Raw genomic sequence first — 18,977 nt, 5'->3', positions numbered from 1 at the left:
ACGGAGGAAAGGCCTGGTGATCTGTTTCCATAAAGATGACAGTCCAGCCAAGAAACCCCTTGGAGCAGGCCTGCTCTGTAAGACATGGCGTTGCCAGTAGCAGGGCCCAATTCTGTGGCAGAAAATAACAGCAACGTTCAATTATCCGGTTGTCTCTCAAACGGAGATTTTATCATAGCTCGATTTAAGTGACATCTAAATAAGGCTAACACATGGCAATGGGTTGATTTGTTGCTGATGTTAATTTTTTTTTTTAGCAGAGGGTGTGTGTCGATATATTTTTAATGTACGGGCTCTCCTCAAAATCCCCAATCTTTTTTCCTCTTTTAATTGTTGAAGAAGCCAGGTGGCTTGTCCAGTGGTTGCCCCCACCCCACCCCAGCTGCATCTTGCTGATTTCATGCCCCTGTGTGGTTTTCCAGGAGGATTGCTTAGTGGAGGAAGGGATGGTTGACTAGTGGCAGGGGTGTGGGCAACAGTGTGCTCTTCGGAGGGAACCACATGTGCAAAGGCCCTGAGGCATCAGAGCACAGGAAATGCAGGGAAGGGCAGTCCAATTGGAGACTTGCCAACAGGAGGGTAATGGTTGGGCATGAGGTTGAATAACCAGGTAGGCCTTGGGGAGGAGCTGAGTTTTATCACCCAGCAAGTGGCCCACCCCTGGAGAATTTTCTCCCCAGAATAAGAAAGACAATTTGGTTTGAGATTTTCAAAATCCAAACAAAACCCCCACCCCGGCTGCTAAGTGGAAAAGCTGGATGAGGAAAACCAGGGAGGAGGCTGCAGGAACGGTGTCCACACCCAGAGGCTGGGGGGTCCTAGGCTGATGAAGAGCCTGCCACACTGTCCCCCAGACAGCCTGTCTCACACATCGGGAGACTGAGCTGCCCAAGGCCCCCTCAGTGTCTGGGGTATAACAGGCACTGTCCCCGCGGTCAGCAACAGAGATCCGCCAGCTCCGCTCCTTGGTTCTCCCAGGTGCTTTGGGGCCTGGCAGCGGTTTGTGCAAAGAGGAGCCTGCTGCCGGGACCTCCAGGCTGACCGCCGGGTGGGGACCTTGAACACGTGTCTACAACAGTGGGTGCAGATGAAGCAGCTCCAGGTCTCAGATGGGGTGAAGGTCACTCGACTGCTCTTCTGCCGGCAGAAGGCAAGTAAGTGAGTGGCCAGCCGAGGTGGGGCCCCCTTTCCCTTCCTGTCTTTGGTGGGCCTGGACAGGCCTATGGATTCTTGCAGCTGGTGGTGGCACAGAAAGCTCTGGGGGTGCCGGGCCACATCCTCACCCTTACCTCCACCTCCTATGGCGGAGCCTCTGTCCTGCCTCCTCGCAAGCCAGCATGCTGAGGGCCCGGTTCCATGCTGCGTCATCTCACAGCCCAACTGAGCAGAGACTTGCTTCCCTGCTCACAGGAGGCTCCGGGGAGACACCTCCCAAACCAGCCTGATGGGGGAAGAGGGGCATTTGGGGCATCCTGACATGGGCATGGGGTTTGGAGGTGGTGGGAGGGGTTAGTGTCCCTGAGGGGAGAGGTCCCCAAGGGCTACCAACAGCTGTGAGCAGAGAGAGGTCAGCAGAGGCGTGGCTGGCCCAGCTCTGCCTACTTCTCAGGGGCCGCAGCCCTTCGCAACCCAGCGCCTGGAGAAACCCCTGCTCAGGCCCCAGGGGTGAGGGCCGGGGCCCAGGTCCAGGGGCAGCGCCTGGAGCAAGGCCGGGGCTCTCCGCAGGAAGCCTGCCGCCTGCTGGCCCTCCACCGTGTGCTGCTGCTGTGGACGACACAGCTCTCCCTGCGCCAGCAGGCCAGGTAGGTGGCCCGGCGCTTGGAACCCGGGCTTGGGCAGAGAACCACAGAACTGTGGGGCTGGAGGGAGGGGGCTGGGACCCACTCCAGCATCCGGATCCTGTCCAGATAAGAGCTCCCTGGGGGCTGGAGTCCTGTCTGTGCCCTTCCAAGCATCCAGGTGCAGCGGGCGTGGATAGGGACTACAGACGAAACCAGCCGCAGTCAAGGACTGGTGTGTGCAGCTCCGCTCCCTCCCGTCCCCCTGCCCACTGCCTCATCCTCATCATACACATATCAGACCGAGGCCCTGAGGGCTTGAGCAGCTTGCTGTGACTCAGGAGCGTGCCAGGGTCGTACGCTAACTGGCCATTGCTGGCACCTGGACCCCAGGCTGGTGGTGGTGGGCGAAGGTGGAAGGGAGCTTCCCTGATGGGATGACCAAGGGAGCACAAGCCAGCCGTCTGCCCTTGAAAGGCACACACCCAGCATCCACCGTCCCCCTCCCCACTTGGTCCAGTTGGACCCTCGGTCTCTCTTCATGTGCCTTGGGACCCCACAGGAACTCCATTCCCCACGGCCTTTGGAGTCCAGGCCCCAGTCCGTCCGCTGGCCTCCCAGCATTGGACACTCCCTCAAACACCCACCATGCCCCAGCAGCCAACCTGAGACCCAAGCACTCTCTCAGCACAGCAGGGCTACCCTGGGAGTTTGAGGAAGCGGCCCACCGCGGGCCTCAGTTTCCCTGTCTTTATAACAGAGCAGCGGCAGACTTAACCGTGTGTTTATGGGTGTGAGCTCCGGCTTCAGGGGCCCCTGGCTCTGGGCCCCAGTTCTCCCCACCATGATCTCTGTGGTCCCCACCCTTACTACCCCAGGAAGAAGCAAGGAGTCACCGGGGAGCTTTAGAAAGACCCCCTGCCCAGGCTGCACCCAGACCCATGAAAACGGAACCCCAGGCAGTGGGGCCCAGTGGGCATCTGCATGTGTAGGGAGCAGCCAATTTGGGAGCATGGGGGACAGAAGGTGCTCGTGGTAAGCACCCCTCCAACTGGGCTTTTCCACAGGGCCCAGGCTGGGGCCCCAGACTCACTTGGCCTGTGGTGTAGCTTCTTCCTCCAGGGCCTGCAGCAGCGTAGCCTGCAGTGTGTCCTGCATCGATGGCATGCAAGGGTGTGGGGCCCCTGTACCCCACCCTGCAGTGCCAGGCCCACCTCAGCTCCAGAGCCGCCCAGCAGCATCCCTGAAAGGGGGGCCTGGCCAGGCTGCAGCGTACCTCACCGCTCAGGGGTGAGGGGCTGGGGGTGGGCCAAGGCAGATGGGCAGATAAGGTGGGGGTGGGGCGAGAATGGGGTCCTAAGACTCCGCCCCTCCTCCTCAGGCTCCCAGGGACCCTGCCCTTCTGGAGACCCTCCAGGTGGCCTTTCTGCGGGCAGCAGGGCAGCGGCAGCAGAGGCAGTGCCTTTTGTTCTGGCAGGCACAGAGCCAGCAGACCCGGGGTGCGGCGAGGTGGTACCAGCTCACCCTCCAGAGGCGGTAGGGACCCCTCCCTGGACAGGCCAGCCCACTGCCCACCTCTGTGGGTTTACGGTGGCTTCCTCAGGCCCTTCTCCCATCCCTGACGTCCCCAGCACTCTCCCCTGGACTCAGCTCCCCTGGAGTCCTCCCATGTTGTACCCAGAGGCTCAGGGGCACACTACGCAGGTCATCACTTCTGGCAAGTTTTTTCCTCTGTGGTTTGATGCCTCACTCAGCACAGGGCTCTGGAGTCAGCCAACCAGTTCTAATCCCAGCTTTGCGTACCCTGACCGCGGTTTAACCCTTGTGTGCCTCGTTTGCCTCGCCTGCGCAATGGGCTCAAGATAGTCCTCACACCCGAGCTCAGAGCCCAACTCCCAGTGAGTGCCCTGTCAGTCACAAGCAGGAGGGGCTGAGCACTGACTTGGCACTGGGGGCCTGGGCCCCATCCTGTCTCCACCACTTGTCAGTGTGATCCTCAGAGAGGCATTTGGTCCCCAGCAATCACTCTCCCCCAGGACAGACTCGGGGAGAAGTGTCCCCAAGCTACGACCCCCACCCACCCAGGCCAGGTAGGAGAGCAGAGGCTGGGGCTGCCAGGGTGGCAGTACCCATCCTCAGTGGGGACACTCCCTTCCCCAGCGTGTTACTCAGCTGGAGCCACTGGACAACAGCCCAAGGGGCCCGCAGAGAGCGGGCAGCCCACTGGAACTGGGCCTGGAGCTGCAGAGCCGCGCTGGGTGTGTGGCGGTGGCGGTGGGCACAGTGGCAGCTGGCCAAGCAGTGGGCCCAGGACCGGAACCAGCGGCTGCTACAGGCCGCCCTGCAGCACTGGCACGCCTGCTGGCAGAGTGAGTCGGGACCTGAGTCGTGGGCACTGCGGGGGAGGAGAGGACCATCGGGGAGACCCCGAATGCCCTGGCCTCCAGCACAGTCCCGTCATGGGGTTCCCTACAGGGACACGCCCAGAATGGGTGGCAGAGTCCGACTTGGGAGTATAGGCTGCGGTTCCCACTCTTCTGAGAGCACTTTAAACAAGCTGCTTGCCTCCTCTGTGAAACGGAATACAATCGTCCACACGCCACAGGGGGACTCTGGGCGCTCTGTGAGGTGCTGGCCTCGCCACCTCCGGCAGCATCTTCCTCCTCGTCATCCTCACTCGGGCCCAGGAACCACGGGTCTGAGCCCCAAGATTAAGGTGACCAGACATCCCGCTTTGGGCGGGACAGTTCCGATTTTTAACAATTTTACCTGCGTCCCGCGGCGTTTTTTAAAAGTCCCGATTTTTGGAAAGAATGCACGACAAGCTAGGGTAGACGGTTTTCCACTGCCATGTGGCTATTTCACCAGGATATGAGTTTTATCAACGGTGTCCCGCTTTTGTCCCGCTTTACCAATGTTAAAATCTGGTCACCTTATCCAAGATGGAGGGAGAGGTGGGCAGTCGTAGAGCCCAGCAGACTCTGTCAGGGCGAGCTCCTGGGAGGAGGGGAGGAGGACAGCTCAGTGGGCAGGGAAGCTGAGCTCGTGAGAATGATCCCGCCCAGGTGAGACTGTGAGAATGATCCCACCCAGGTGAGGCCGTGAGAATGATCCCGCCCAGGTGAAGTGCTCGATGGGCCGAGTGGTCTGGGCCTAGGAGCTTTTTGGGTTTGTTGCAGGCCAAAGAAACAAGGTCAAGGACGGGGGGCTGGACCTTAGACAGCCATGGCCTTTGGGCAAGGAAAAAACAAAAACAAACTGTTCTCCTGGCACCTTGATTTGAATTCAGCAGAATCAAGGGAGCAACCTGAGAGGCCCCTCTGACCACATGTGTTAGTCATCTATCAGGGCCCAACAATTTCTCCCAAATGGAATGGCTTATAGCTGCAGGCCTTTCTCATCCATTTCTGTGGGTGTGGCTTGGCTGGCTCAGGTATCCCATGAGGCTTCAGTCCAGTCCACTGCCAGGGCTGTGGTCTCATCCAAAGGCACAACGGTGTGGGGGCAGGGTAACGTCCCCTTCCGAACCTGGCAGGCCCTGTTGCTTTCGCATGGTGGATACCTGGGAAGGTCCCCCAGGAGAGAGATCCAAGGGAAAGTGAGAGAGTGCTCCTAAGCTGGAGCCACAGCCCGTTTACAACCTAATCTCAGGAGGCACGTCCCGTCACTGTTGTCTTTGCTAGAAACAAGCCCAGGGCATTGCACAAGGGCTTGGGCAGGGGATGCAGAAGCCAGCGGGGCCGTGTCAAACACCGCCCGCTGCGATGGTGGTGGTGTAAGGTGCCGTTGAACCGGTTCTTATTTAGAGGACTCTGCACAGCAGGACCAGACACTGCCTGGTCCTGCGCCCTCCTTACAGTTGTCGTTAGCTCAAACATACGTGTTTCTTGGGGCAAGTCTGGGTGGGCGGTCTGCAGTCATATCATTGTGGGGGGCTCTTTCCTGCCCCCCTTCCTCAGTGGTGCCTGTGCAGCATTGGACTAAAAGCTGGGTCGCCTTTCTTTTGAATGGATACAAATATGCCTGGCACATCGCACCAGTGGGCTGCGGGGAAAGACTCGGTTGCTCCGAAGAGTTCCTGTCCTGTCCAGCGGGGCTGCTGCTTTTACAGCCCACTGGCTGCCGGGGCGAGCAGTGTGATGGTAGAGCCTCTTGTTTTTAAAGAAAAGCTAGAAATCTAGCTCCTGCTCCTGCTTCCTAAATAATGTCCCCCAAATGGAAAGCAAACACAAAGCACTCTAGATGGGGACCCCTGAATGGCACCAATGCCCAAGGGCTCGACTGCCAGCCAAAAGGGGACCAGTTTGAAGCCACCCTGAGGTCCCACCAAAGAAAGGCCTGGCAAACTGCTTCTAAGTCAGTGGTTCTCAACCTGTGGGTCACGACCCTTTGGGGGTCGAATGACCCTTTCACAGTGGTCACTGAAGACCATCGGAAAACACATTTCCAATGGTCTTAGAAATGGAGACACCGCTCCTGTATCCGTCTACAAGTGGGTCCGCCCACATGCAGATACGCCCACATATGAGTACCCGGCGTGAAGACTGTTACCCATGCTACACCATGCTTCAAGACAACATTTCATTTGTCATTAGAAAGCAATATTTCACCATAGATAATTACATCTTGTTTTTGTGATGAATCACAATGCTTTCATGACGTTCAATTTGTCACAATGAAAATTCATCCTGCCTATTGGATATTTACATGATTCATCACAGTAGCAAAATGACAGTGATGACGTAGCAACGAAAATAATGCTATGGTTGGGGGTCACCACCACATGAGGAACGGTATGAAAGGGTCGTGGCCTGAGGGAGGTGCTCTAAGAGGTCACAGTCATGAAGCCCCCTGGGGAGCAGCTCTGCCTGCAGAAGCAAGGTCACCGCTGTGAACGGGGGTCACCAGAGAACGACACCATGGGCCTGGTCACAGCCCTGTCATCAGGATGCATCTTACCTTGGACACTCACCTGTTCTCACCTGGGGAGAGGGCAAAGGGCTGGGTGGACAAGGACCAGGGTGCAGCACCTCATTTGACTCCAATTTCTGTCTGGTCACAGGACATCAGGTTCTGCATGAAAAGTACCAGGCCTGGGCTCAGGTCCAGTTTCAGGGCCTACAGAGGACTGTGTTCTGGGGATGGCGGCTGGCAGCAGCTCAGCAGAGACACCTGGTGACCAAGCAAGAGCAGCTCCTACTGCACAGGTGGGTGGGCCTGGGGGTGGGGAGTGGGTGGGTGGCGAAGTGGCAAGCCAGGTGAGGTCATCCCCACACCAGGAAAATCAGGGAGAGAGCTGGGGGGACAACAGGGCTGGAAGGTTTAGGTCCTGGGAAATAGGAACATGAAGGGAGACCCCAGCTTGGAGACTGGGGGTCATGACTAGCAACCTCTGCTCTGTGGAAGGGATGGCAACCCCAAGCCCAGCCTCTGGCCCTGAGCAGCCCCTGGCCAAGGCAGTCCTATGGTCCCAGAGAGTACACTTAAAAACCACCAATTGCTGTCCGGCCGATTTGACCTCCTGCCCACGCTGTGCATGTCAGAGGAGAACTGTGCTCTGCAGGGTTTGTCAGTGGCTGGTTTGGGGAAGGGGTCACCAGATCATTCTTCTAAGGTGCCTCCGGGTGGACTCGAACCTTTCAGTTAGTAGCCGAGTGGGAACCCAGGGACTCCAGCTGGTACAATTCAGATCAGCTCATTCCAAAGCCTGCTCTCAGGTTGCTGGGGCCATTGAGGTTGCCGGTGACGACATCCCCACAAAATACGTACTTACCTTCATGGGTGCATGTTATTTATGTGGGTACACTCTCTGCAATGTATGCTACTATATATATAGTTATATATGTATATACATGTATAGATATGTATATATATAGTTCAGTAATACATTTGGTATATGGTTTTTTAAAGTAGAAGGCACAAATGATGCTCCTACACAGATCAGCTACAAATTCCCACAGGCTCATGGTGACCCCTCCAGCCCCAGAGTGCATGGACATTGTATTGGGCCATCAGGGTGGCGGGGCTAAGCACCAGTCCCAGAATAGCCATGTGAAAGGAGTCAAGACCTGACTGTCTCCCCTGGCCCTGCCCCAGACCAACTGGGATTTGAACCTGCAACTAACAAGGACTCCATACCCCTGGCCTTAGCAGCACCTGCCCCTGGGAAACAGGAACACCGAGGGAGACCCCAGCTGGGAGCCTGGGCTTCCCAGACAGGCCGCTGGACAAAAACCAGTGCCCCCAGCAGGGAGATCCTGAGGGACTTGGTGGGCAACTCTGGGCCCCTCCTGCTCCTCTTTCGCAGCCATTTCCAGGGCTGGCGAGGGCTAGTGAGAAAGGTTGGGGTGCTCCGGGCCCAGTGCCTAGCCTTCCAGGACAGCCAGATGAGAAGGGTGCTGCGGACCATGTTTGGCGTGTGGCAGGAAGCCCTGGTGGCGGCAGCCCAGGCCCAGGGGCAGCGCGAGGCTGAGGCGTGCCAGCAGCTGCGGCGGGCCTGGGCCCAGCGTGCCTTTGCAGTATGGCGTGGAGCCCTGGACCTACGCCACAAGGCCCACCAGCTGGCAGAAGAGAGTGCCCATACCCGGGTGACTCTGTGCTGGATGCTGTGGGTACGGGCATCCCAACTGCACCAGGTCAGCCGAGCCCATGCTGCCCGCAAGCTAAGTGCCCGGTGAGTGCCCCCCTAAGTGCCTCGGGTAGCCCCTGCTGGGCTGGACTTTGTGCTCTGTTCTTAGCAGGGGTGGAAACAGGACAGAGGCTGGGGGTGGGGTGGTGGCAGCTACTCTGGGCTTGGCTCAGAGCCAGACACCCAGCTGAGCAGGTGCTGCTCATGAGTGAGGCGGGGTGGAGGGGAGGGGCAAAGCCTGGTGCTCTGCCCACGGGGTCCCTTCATGCCAGGACACGGGTGAAGGCCACCAGGGCTCCTGACTGAGCTCACGATTAGGTGGGTGGCCCTGATGACCCCAGCTGTGGCTCCTCCCTCTCCCCCAGGGTCCTAGGGGCCTGGGCTCAAGCAGTGGTCCAGGCCCATGTCCAGCTCCAACAGGCTGGGTCCAGGCTGCTCCTGCGGACCTACTGGGCCCTGTGGCAGACAGCACTGCTCAGAGTGCGCCCGGAAGCCCCGGCTGAGGCCAAGGAGGTCAGCATTGTTCACCAGATGCATTGCCCAACACTGGCCAGCAGAGGGAGGCCCCTCCTGCTGGCGGAGGCCCCTGCCATCCCGCAGGTGAGGTGGGGCCCAGGCGGAGTGGTGGAGGTGGTGGTGGGATGTACAGCGGAGTCCGTTCTGGCCCACCCAAAGCAGCCCATGTCTGTAGCAAAAGGAGGGAGTGCCCATGGCTGCGTTTGAGCGGCCACTGTGTCCGTCTTGGTGGAAGCCTTCGCCGGGGGCTGTGCGAAACTGAAGACAGGCAGGTGTTGAGGAAGTGCTGCAAAGCGAGCTCCTCGGGGGCCTAGCTGAGGTTGCTAGTCTTGAGAAGGGTTTGAATGAAAAGCATTCGGTTCCAACTTATGTCTGCCTCCGCATCCTAACAAACTCGGTCTCAACCTTCGTTTCAGACGCAAAGGCCTGTGAGGAGCGCAGGGGCAAGCTTAGAGAGCAACACCTGGGGACACAGGCTGGGGACTGAGACTTGACACACACCTGGCTCAACTCTAAAGTGGGATCGATCAGGCTGAAAGGAGCGAGCATTTACCCTAAAGCTGTTCCCCACCAGTACCTTCTCCCACCCTCTTGCCGCCGTGGCATCTTCTCTGGGGCCAACTACACACAGGCACCCTGGCAGGCATGGCTCTTTCTCCAGGTTAGGCATCTTGACCTCTGTCTTGTTTGGGGTTTTAAGCAGGAATGAACATTTTAAATGAATTCAGAATAGGATTTTTCATTGAGGTCTGGAGTCCCCCGACTTGATAGATTTACAATTCTGCTTCCGTCTCATTGAGGCTCTTCCTTCCCCACCTCCCAGGAGCCTCATTCTCCGGGGACTGGTCCCTCCTGAACACATGTCCGAAGTCACAAAGTCTCACCATCCTCACTTCTAAAGAGCCTGCTGGCTGTTTTTCTCGCAGGATAGATTTGTTTGTTCTCCTGGCCGTCCAGGGTGCAGACAATATTCTTGGCCAACCCCACCATTCAAGGGCATCTGCTGTCCCCTGTCTTCCTTTTCCATGGCCCCGCTTTACTGGTCATACAAGGTGATTGAAAATCCATGCATGCTTGGCCGGTGGGGTGGGAGAGCTTCAAGTGAACATGGGCCATTGACCTCCGATTCAGTCACTATCCCTACTGGTTCCAATTAAACAGCCAAACCCTGGCTTCCAGGCCGTCTCTGAACTGGCAGACAGCCAACCCCAGGCTGTGACCTGTCTGCAGTATTCACTGAGCCCTGGGTGCCAGCCCTGCCCTGGACCAGACTGCCAAGTGTGATGGACCAGTCTGTTGGGAGTCAGGCCCCTGAACTCATTACACATCGTGATGTCATCCAGGATCAAGACAGAGACAGGGGCATATTAGCAATTTTATCTGTCAAGATTTGGGGCTGTTTATTGGGGGGGGAAATGGAATCTACTTGTCAGAGGAAGCCAGCTTCCAACAACCGAAGGGCCAGTAGGCGCAATTGTATGGTGCTAATATATAAAGATTATAGTATAGTCATATAGAATAAGAAAGATAGGCGAGAGGGTAAAATAAAGGGGTCAGACACATTTTATGGTAGCATGCTCACCTCAGCCCCTCTTAATAGTCCATGTGGAACTGGGAGAAGAGAGAGGATGTCTTTACTGTCTTGGGACATTTATAGGTAGCCATAAGACTTGCATATTCAGTAGTTACATGCATCACAAGGTCCCTGAGCTCACAGATGAGAGGAAACCTAATACCTGCATTGGGGGAAGGAATGATGGGGGGTGGGTGACACAGCAGGAGAGCAAAAAGGATGTCTGCATTTATAGGGAGGCAAAATCAGCATAGCTGTTAGGGGAGAATCTGTGGGAATGATATTTAAAGCATGATAATGTACTTGGACTTTACCTCTAACTTACCAAAGTGGAGGCTTTCCTACTGTGGATTAAATACTAGCTTCCCAGATCCCCTCTAAGTTTGGGAATATAGTCCTCATAGTTCCCTCAGTATTAGTTTCCCACATCACTTTCTGAAAAATTCAGAAGATACTAAGTAAAATACTTCTCCCATAATTTTAGCTGCTGAAAGATAATCACCAATCCAGACTTTTCCAGGCCAGAAGCAGTTAGTTCTGACCATGTATGGTGCAGTGAGACCTCGTATGGTGCAGCGAGACCATGCATGGTGCAGTGAGACCTCGTATGGTGCAGCGAGACCATGTATGGTGCAGTGAGACCTCGTATGGTGCAGCGAGACCATGTATGGTGCAGTGAGACCTCGTGCCCAGCTGGAGGGAAGCACCAGCGACAATGAAAACCAGGCTCAAGAAATAACGGGACAGGTCGTGGAGGGCAGACAGCCCCAAGTCCTGGCAGCCCTGAATGTCAACCCTGCACAGCAGCATGTTCCTAAAATGATGTTTCGCCAAAAATTCTCTTGCAGGATGCCCAAACAGAAGCCACACCCATCTCCATCTGTCGACAGGACAGAGTAGAACTTCCTCATAGGGTTTCAGAGGCTGTAAATCTTTGTGGAAGACTTAAACCTATTAAATCACAAACCTTTAAAAATCGAGGTACTGTCATATCTGAATTAGGTGACATTTTAAAATTTATTTTAAAGCTTAGACCTACATTAAAATAACATTATTTTCCCCAGAGGAGTGGCTGGGGTTTCAAATGCTTCACCAGTCTGCCACCAGGGTTCTTTTGAGAATGCCAGGAAGTATGTAATAGATTTCAGAAAGATTCTGAGAAAAAGGATTAAGGTGCTGTGTGTGTGTGTGTGTTTCACAACGGCATCCAAATAGCACTGAGGAAGCATACAACTTCACAAGACTAGCTTTGGTTATTCCCAGAATTCATAGGTCAGACGGGTGTTGTTAGCTGCCATCGCATCCTTTCCAGCTCACAGCGACCCAAAGTCCAACAGAAGGAAACACCGCCCCGTCCTGCACCGCCCCCCCATCTGTTCTTAGGTTTGAGCTCAGTGTTGGCGCCCCTGTATCACTCTATCTTGCCCAGTCTTCCCCTTTTCCCTGCCCCTCTACAGTACCAAGGGTGATGTCCTTCGGGGACTGGTCTCTCCTGACAGCGTGTCCAAAGTACGCGAGACAAACATCCCCACCTGTCCTTCTGAGCATCCTGGCTGGGCTTCTTCCAAGACAGCTGTGCTCGGCAGTCTGTGGTAGGTCCAGTATTCTTCGCCAGCACCCTAATTCAAAGGCATCCGTTCTTCTTCAACCTCCCTTATTCAGTGTCCAACTTTCACACACATGAGGTGACTGCAAATGCTTGGCTTGGGCGCACCTTTGTCCTCAGAGTGCCTGCCTGTTCTTTGTCAGGTGATTACCGGCTTCACTCAGCATGCCGTTCTTCAGACCCGTCTGTGCCATGCGCTGCTCCAGCGGCATCATTCTTCTTTCGCAATGTGGAGTATTCCATAGTACGTATGTGCCAGTTGGTCTGTCCATCCTCCATTGAGTGTTTCCATCTTCCTGCTATTGTGAACGGTGCTGTGAGGAACTTGGGTGTGTGTATCTCTGCCTGTGCTTTGCACTTTGTTTCTTTAGGGTCTATGCCAAGTCGAGGGCTTGCTGGGTCCGATGGTACGTCTATCTCCCAGTTGTTTGAGGAAGCCCCATACCGCTCTCCAGATTGGCTGTACCGTTCTAGTCCCACCAGCGGCGTGTGAGGGTTTGGACCTCCCCACACCTTGTCTAGCATTGGTGCTTTCCTGTTCTGATTTGAACTTTGCTATCAGTGCCGGTGTGAGGTGGAGCCCATCGTTTTGATCTGCATCTCTTGGATGGCAAGTGATCACGAACATTTCTTATGCTTGTTGGCCCCCTGGATGTCTTCTTTGTCCTCTGCCCATTTAAAAATTAAATTGCGTGGCTGCTTCTTGTCTTGTGGGGGGTAGTTTTCTATGGACTTTATTTCTATCCCGTTGTTTTAGGTAGTGCTTTATCACCTTCCACAATGTTTGCACATATTTCTATAGATTTTAGAGATCAGTCCCTTACCTGATGTTATCAATGCCTCTCCCTCCCAGTTTTCCCTTCTGATGCACACGTCTTATTTTCAGAAGGTCCCAGCCATTTGCTTTGTCTTCTGCTGTGTGTTGTGGCTTGACAGTGTGTTTATGCCCTAAGTCTGTCCCTGTCATTTTTAATGGGTGGCCTTTGCATTTCTAGGATTTACATTTAGGTCTTCAATCCATCATAAGCCCACATTGGTATATTGAGTGATATGAAAGACTATCTTCCCCCCACCTAATGTATGCGAGCCTTTTGTCAAAAGCCTGCAGACGGGTGAATTTATTTTCTGAGTCCTCTATTCCGTTCCATCGGTTTATGTAGCTGTCGTACCGCCGGGCTGTGTTTTCTTTCTTTTTCAGAGCTCTTTGTTAGTACACAGACATCCAGTTGACTTTTGTATGTTGGTCATGTATCCCACCATGTTGCTGAGCTCTGAGGTCAGGAAATGCAAGGCCCCCATACTATGTTCTCCTTTAGTAATGCTCCTCTCCATAGTTTTTCCATCTCTTCAAAGAATGTTGCTGGATCAGAATGGCATATTTACAAATTGCTTTGTGTAGTAATATTTTCACAATATCACATCTTCCTACCCATGCACAGAGAACATTCTTCCATTCATGTATGTCTCCTTGGGTTTCTTGTGTTTTGTTTTCTTTGTATGTCTTTTATCTAGTTACATTTACTCCTAAACATGTCATCTTTTAGGTGGCTATTGTAAAATGGTGTTTTATTAATTTCCTTTTCAGAGTGCTTTTTGTATGCTGACCTTACACCCCGATGTGTCACTGAAATATTTCAATTATCTCCAAGAGGTTTTGTTTGGTCGAGTCTCTGGGGGCTTCTAAGTATGGGATCATATCACCTGCTAATAGTTTTACTTCATGGCCAACTTGGATGTCTTTTCTTGCTGTGTCTAAGAGCTCTGGCAAGACTCCCGGCCCAATACTGAGAGTTGTGACAAGGGCCATCCGGTCTGGCTCCCAGCCACAGGGGAATGCCTTCAGTTTCTCTCCATTGTCCAAGCTCTTAGCCCTTCATTAGGTTGAGGAATTTCCCTTGCATTCCTATTTTGTTGAATGCTTTTCATCAGGAATGGGTGTTGGGATTTCCTCAAATGCCTTTTCCACATCAATTGACATGATTGTGTAGTTCTTTTTCCTTTATACGGTGGCTTACATTTTCCAATGGTGAGCTAACTACATTCTGATGTTTCTGTTTATAATAATGGCTACTGTGATGTCCTAGCATTATATCTTGATTCGTCCTGGTATGTGTTTAGGGGAACAGTTTTACTTTGAGGTTATCAATACTTCCATCCCGTCCCTATAAGCAAGGTAAGGCAGGGGCCCCATTTTATGCGGAAACTGGCTTATAGGGAATAAAAGTAAATGAAGAAATGGTGACTAAGGTCCCTAACTTTAAGGCCTCCTTTCTCCCCAGTCAGCCATCACCTAGGGTGTGTGGGTGAGGGCACGGTGGCAGAGTGCCCTGAGAGACACCTGGTCTGGTCACAGCTGGATGAGATGTCAGCCCCCCATTTATGCAGACAGGAACCTGATAATGGTCAGGGGAAGACTAGGACAGGGATCCTGCCGGGTCACCCTGATTCAGCTGGTCCAGTTCAGGGCCCAGCTTGTCCTCTCTGGTCATTCCCTCAGGCCTCAGTGCTCGGACTGCCTGGGTCAGCCCAGAACCTTCTCAGCAGCCAGAGAGAGAGGACAGGGCCGCAGTGGGCTCAAGGTAAGGACACCGTCCCCCTGGGACAAGGTCTATAGTGAGGGGGAGGTGGTCTCTGCCCCCAAGGTGACCCAGTGCTCCATGTTCTGCTCAGGCATGTTGAAAGCAGTTCTTCATGCCTGCCTGTCACCTATGGGCTGCTTCTCCACATGGCAGCGCCGCCCTGCCCTTGGCCCCTGCTCACCTTCAGAAGGACAGGCAAGCCTGAATATTACCTACTCTCTTAAGGCTCAATCCCCCTTTCAGCCTACAGAGAGCAGGACTTCACGTGTCCCCCTGCCTGCTACCAGCCTCCCCTGTATCAGGCTGTCCAGCTCTGGCTCCGGTGGCCTGTCTGTGGCCATTGGGCCCAGGGGCTGCCCTTATGGACGGCACCCAGCAGGTCCCCTACAGGACCAGGTGGGGACTGCCGCCTCGACAGAACCCTCAAAGGCCCTGGGAAGGCCCATCAGAGCTTCCGGTGAGGGCGGCAGGGCAGGGGTGTGAGGGAGCCAGAGTTGTGTGGGGGGCATGGGAACAGGGCAGGAGCGGGCAGGCTGAAGCCAGTGGTGGTGTGGCCCCTTCCTGCTCCCGAGTCTCAGGACACACACTGGGCCCCACCTGCAGGATGATTTTGCCGCGCTGGCACCTTGAGGCACTGCTTCGCCAGTTCCAGGGCTCCCAGCAGGCCAGGTGCCTGGCAGCCGCATGGCAGCACTGGGTACAGGCTCACAGGACAGAGCAGCTGGCACAGGCCCTGGTGAGTAAGGGCACCACAGCCAAGAGATCTCAGGGCCCAGACTCTCCTCCTAGTTCCAGCCATTTCTCAACTGAAGCCTAGAAAGTCTTTCTTAAGAATGGCTAACGGGCCTACCATGTCTGAGATCTGGGGCCAGGCCTGGGAATCTGCATTGCGAACCTGTGCCTCAGGGATGGCCCCTCTCCTTGCTCGGAGGAGCAGCCTGGAGGAGGCCCGACCCCAGACCATCTCTGTCCGTCCTCACAGCTCAGGTGCAGGCACCTGGACCGGGCCTGGGGCACGTGGCGGCGGCGGGTCCTGCAGCTGAGGGTGGTGCTGCGCTTCCTGCAACAGGAAGACACTGCCATCCTTTCCCAGGTACCAACCCTGCAGCCCCACCCCAGCAACTGCCCCAGGGTCACTAGGGGCCTCCCTGCCCCCCAAACCCTGACCTTTTGGCCAGTCAATGCCTACTGAGACCTACTGGGTGGCGTCAACTGCCCACAGGGCTCCCCAGGCTGGCTTCTGAGGGAGGCAGACCCTCGTCTTTCTCCCCCCAAGCAGCTCCTGACTTTGAGCTGTTAACCTTAGGTTAGTCATGGAGCCACTGGGACACCATGCCCCAGGGCCCCTTCATTGCTGGGGAGCTGGAGTGGGGGTGTCAGCCAGGCTGTGGAACAGAGCTTGGTGACTGGTTGGGGGAGACTCATGTCAGCCAGTCCGTCCCCCGGCCCTGATAACAAGGCCTGCCTGTGGCCGCAGCTTCAACTCACATGTGACTTTACCTTGTAGGGTACCCTCCCTCATCTGCCCCCACTCCATGTCCAGCTCCCCAGGCAGCCGCGTCAGACCTATTTTGAGGCTGTTGTTTGGCCTGTGGGGGAGGGGTCTCTGTCACCACGGGAAATCTGCTGGCCAGGCCACAGCGGTGACCTTTGCACAGACTTGGGGGGGAGGCCCAAGGCAGCAGCAAACAGTTCTCTCCCTTCCCCACTCCAGGCCTTTGAGAAGTGGCACCAGCGCCTGGCAGCCAGGGGCTGGGGACATGGAGCCCACAGCAGTCGGGGAACCCAGCCAAGCAGGGCCCTGGGGTCCCAGGGGCAGGTGGAAGATGCCCGGGCCCAGGGCCTGTGGACTCGGGAGGAGCAGGGGCCCAGCTGCAGCTGTGACTTGCTTCCACAAAGGGAAAGTCGAAGTATGCCGGACTTCCTGATGGGAAGGGGCCCAGGCCCACCCGTCCGGCCAGGGCAGCGGGCTGCTCCTTCCACAGCCTGGGGACCTGGCACTGAGGGGCAATAAAAATGTCCACCTGCATCCTAGTGGTCTCTCCTGATTTGCCCTTGACAGGAGCAGGTGCAGGGTACCCCACAATGGGGGAAGAGGTGTGATGCCGCAGGGACTCTGAGTACCAGGGTGATGACTCCTTTATCCCCAGAGACACTTGAGCCACCAAATAAATGACAAGGGTTTGCAAAAGCAGCACTGTACACAAGTAGAAAAATCAGCACGGCTCTCGATAGGAGCACGCTGGAGGATGTTGCCTGTCAGGTGTCAGCCTCAGGCCTGTCCAAGGGCCCGGCCCCTTGGCCAGCAAGGAGGAAGGCAGGCAGTGTTTGGACCTTTAGTTAACAGTGGGCAGGGCCCAGCTGCCGTGTCCTAGAGTCCTGGCTCTTCTGCAGACAGGAGCCCATGACTATAGCCACCCGTCCTGCACGGGCCTGGAGTGCTGGTCCATCTGGAGTGCTTGCCTGGCTCTGAGGGCCAAAGAGAACGGTGGGCCCCACCTGGAGTGCCAGGTCCCACACTGGGCCGACTCGGTGCAGCCAGAGGCTGGGAGCCTGGCAGCCAGTCTAGCTGCCACCATCGTGTCGGGTGGAGGCCGGGGCTTGGAGAGGATGAAGGGAGGAGAGGACTCCAGGAGACTCAGAGCCGAGAGGAGGGCGGCGGGACTCTAGATGGCAAGGGTCAGGGCCACCTGGCGAGGTCTCATTCTGGAGGGGGCCCGTCAGCAGCTCAAATGTGTCCTCCACCACCTGCCACAGGCAGTTGTCCAGCGGAAACTCGTTGTCCACCAGGTTGACCAGGAAGTAGTTGTCATGGATGTGCTGGATGACCGTGCGGGACGGGGACCCCTCCTCGTACAGCTTGCCCCACTGCTCCATCCACAGGGCAAAGGCCTCGTCCTGCACCCGGGCAAGGCCTGTCAGGATCCTGCCACGCCAGATGCTCGAGGGCTCCCACCCCCTCACAACGGGCATCTCTAGAACTAGAACAGGGCCACCCCCTGTGCTGCCCCCCAACCCCCACTCCACGTGTGCCCAATAAACCAGGTCGGCAGCACACTGGTGCACCAGTCAGCGGTCCTGGGCCCGAGGCCTCCCGTCCAGGCCACCCCCAGGTGCCAGGGTGGGGAGGGCAGCTGCTCCCTGCTCCGTACCTTCCAGAACATGAAGCTGACGGGGTCCACCACCGTGGGCTGGATGATCTCCCGCCCGGGGAAGATGCCCCATGTGACTGCGTTGGGCTGCAGCTCAGGGGCGTTGGTGATGTTCTCACCCTGGGGTGAGGGGACAGACAGTGGCCTGCCTTCTACTGCCTGGAGAACCCCAACTTGACTCACCATCCTCTAGCTGCCCAGTCTGCCCTCCACCCACGCCCTCTCCATGGGAGCCCCAAACCTAGGGGTCCCTGGGGCCTGCCCTTTCTCCCATCGGCCGCTCTACTGGTCCCTCTCTGGTCCAGCCGTGGCTGGGCCTCTCCTTCTCCCTGGCCCATGCACCCTCTAGCTGGCCTCCCTGCTCTGGGCTCCCGCCTGCTAGCCACGCGGCAGCTCACCGGATCTTAAGATCAAAACTGGAACCCCGCTGCTCCACTACCAGACAAGTGCTTCCTGTCACCTTAGGGTGTGCAGGACAACCAGGATCCAAGGAACTGGCCCGCTTCCTTCCCCCACAGCGGCCCTGGTACACCCTCCGCCTTGCCAACACCTCGCCACCCAGAAAGACGGCTACACAGGACCTTTGAGAAGCTGGCCTCTGGGCTAACTGCTCTTCCTCGGGAACCCCGGGGCCCTAACTGAACGTGAAAGTGTCTGCCTGCCTCCACAGCCCTCAAGGACAGGGCTTGGCTTTGTCCCTGTCTGTCTTGTCACGGCTGGACGAAGACACAGAGGTGGGTGTCCTCAGCCAGCACTGAGCCGGGGGCAGCCTACCTTCACGTCGACGATGTGGTAGTTGACTCGGAGCTCGTACCGCTTCAGCACCTGCAGCAGCGCGGCCACGGTGGCTCGGGATGTGAAGAACTCCAAATAGGCCTGGGGCAGGCGGGGACACAGACGCTCACTGGTCACAGCAACCTCAGGGCAAGCCCAGCGCCATCCGTGTGCTGCCAGCACACTGTGTGCGCCCCACACCAGAGACACTAGCATGGGTGCTAGTGCGGGCCACGAGGGGGTGTGACCAGGAACCAGGAATGGGCGAGGGAGGAGACCCTCCACTTGGACACGTCTGAGGAATGGCTGCTGCCTCTCCTCCACGGAGAGCCCAGAGGTTGTGCAGGAAGGAGGCCCGGTTTGAAAAGCTG

The 18,977-nt window shown here is 56.3% G+C and overlaps 2 protein-coding genes across 4 annotated transcripts in view; one reads left to right on the top strand and one right to left on the bottom strand.

Moving 5' to 3' along the window:
• The window catches only part of CUNH1orf167 (chromosome unknown C1orf167 homolog), a 24,987-nt gene extending 8,526 nt beyond the window's left edge, over positions 1-16,461 (top strand). Inside the window, exons 7-17 of the mRNA XM_045299198.1 lie at positions 979-1,154; positions 1,610-1,802; positions 3,168-3,314; positions 3,939-4,147; positions 6,841-6,985; positions 8,086-8,451; positions 8,772-9,006; positions 14,599-14,680; positions 15,312-15,416; positions 15,663-15,773; positions 16,395-16,461. Coding sequence (XP_045155133.1) covers positions 979-1,154; positions 1,610-1,802; positions 3,168-3,314; positions 3,939-4,147; positions 6,841-6,985; positions 8,086-8,451; positions 8,772-9,006; positions 14,599-14,680; positions 15,312-15,416; positions 15,663-15,773; positions 16,395-16,402 — 1,777 coding nt within the window. The 3' untranslated portion in view covers positions 16,403-16,461. The remainder of the gene's footprint in view (positions 1-978; positions 1,155-1,609; positions 1,803-3,167; positions 3,315-3,938; positions 4,148-6,840; positions 6,986-8,085; positions 8,452-8,771; positions 9,007-14,598; positions 14,681-15,311; positions 15,417-15,662; positions 15,774-16,394) is intronic.
• Positions 16,462-16,804: 343 nt separating this feature from the next.
• Positions 16,805-18,977, bottom strand: part of MTHFR (methylenetetrahydrofolate reductase) — a 10,859-nt gene continuing 8,686 nt past the window's right edge. For all 3 annotated transcript variants that reach the window (XM_045299122.1, XM_004705429.4, XM_045299121.1), the window contains exons 10-12: positions 18,607-18,708; positions 17,833-17,952; positions 16,805-17,578 (exon numbers count right to left, since the gene is read on the bottom strand). In XM_045299122.1, coding sequence (XP_045155057.1) covers positions 17,246-17,578; positions 17,833-17,952; positions 18,607-18,708 — 555 coding nt within the window. In that variant the 3' untranslated portion in view covers positions 16,805-17,245. The remainder of the gene's footprint in view (positions 17,579-17,832; positions 17,953-18,606; positions 18,709-18,977) is intronic.

The sequence above is a fragment of the Echinops telfairi genome, unplaced genomic scaffold (genome assembly GCF_000313985.2).
Source record: "Echinops telfairi isolate 266 unplaced genomic scaffold, ASM31398v2 ScPeMD7_7457;HRSCAF=8495, whole genome shotgun sequence".
Classification (NCBI taxonomy): domain Eukaryota; kingdom Metazoa; phylum Chordata; class Mammalia; order Afrosoricida; family Tenrecidae; genus Echinops; species Echinops telfairi.
The sequence above is the reverse complement of the archived record's forward strand: the minus strand, read 5'-3'. Positions and strand labels throughout refer to the sequence as shown.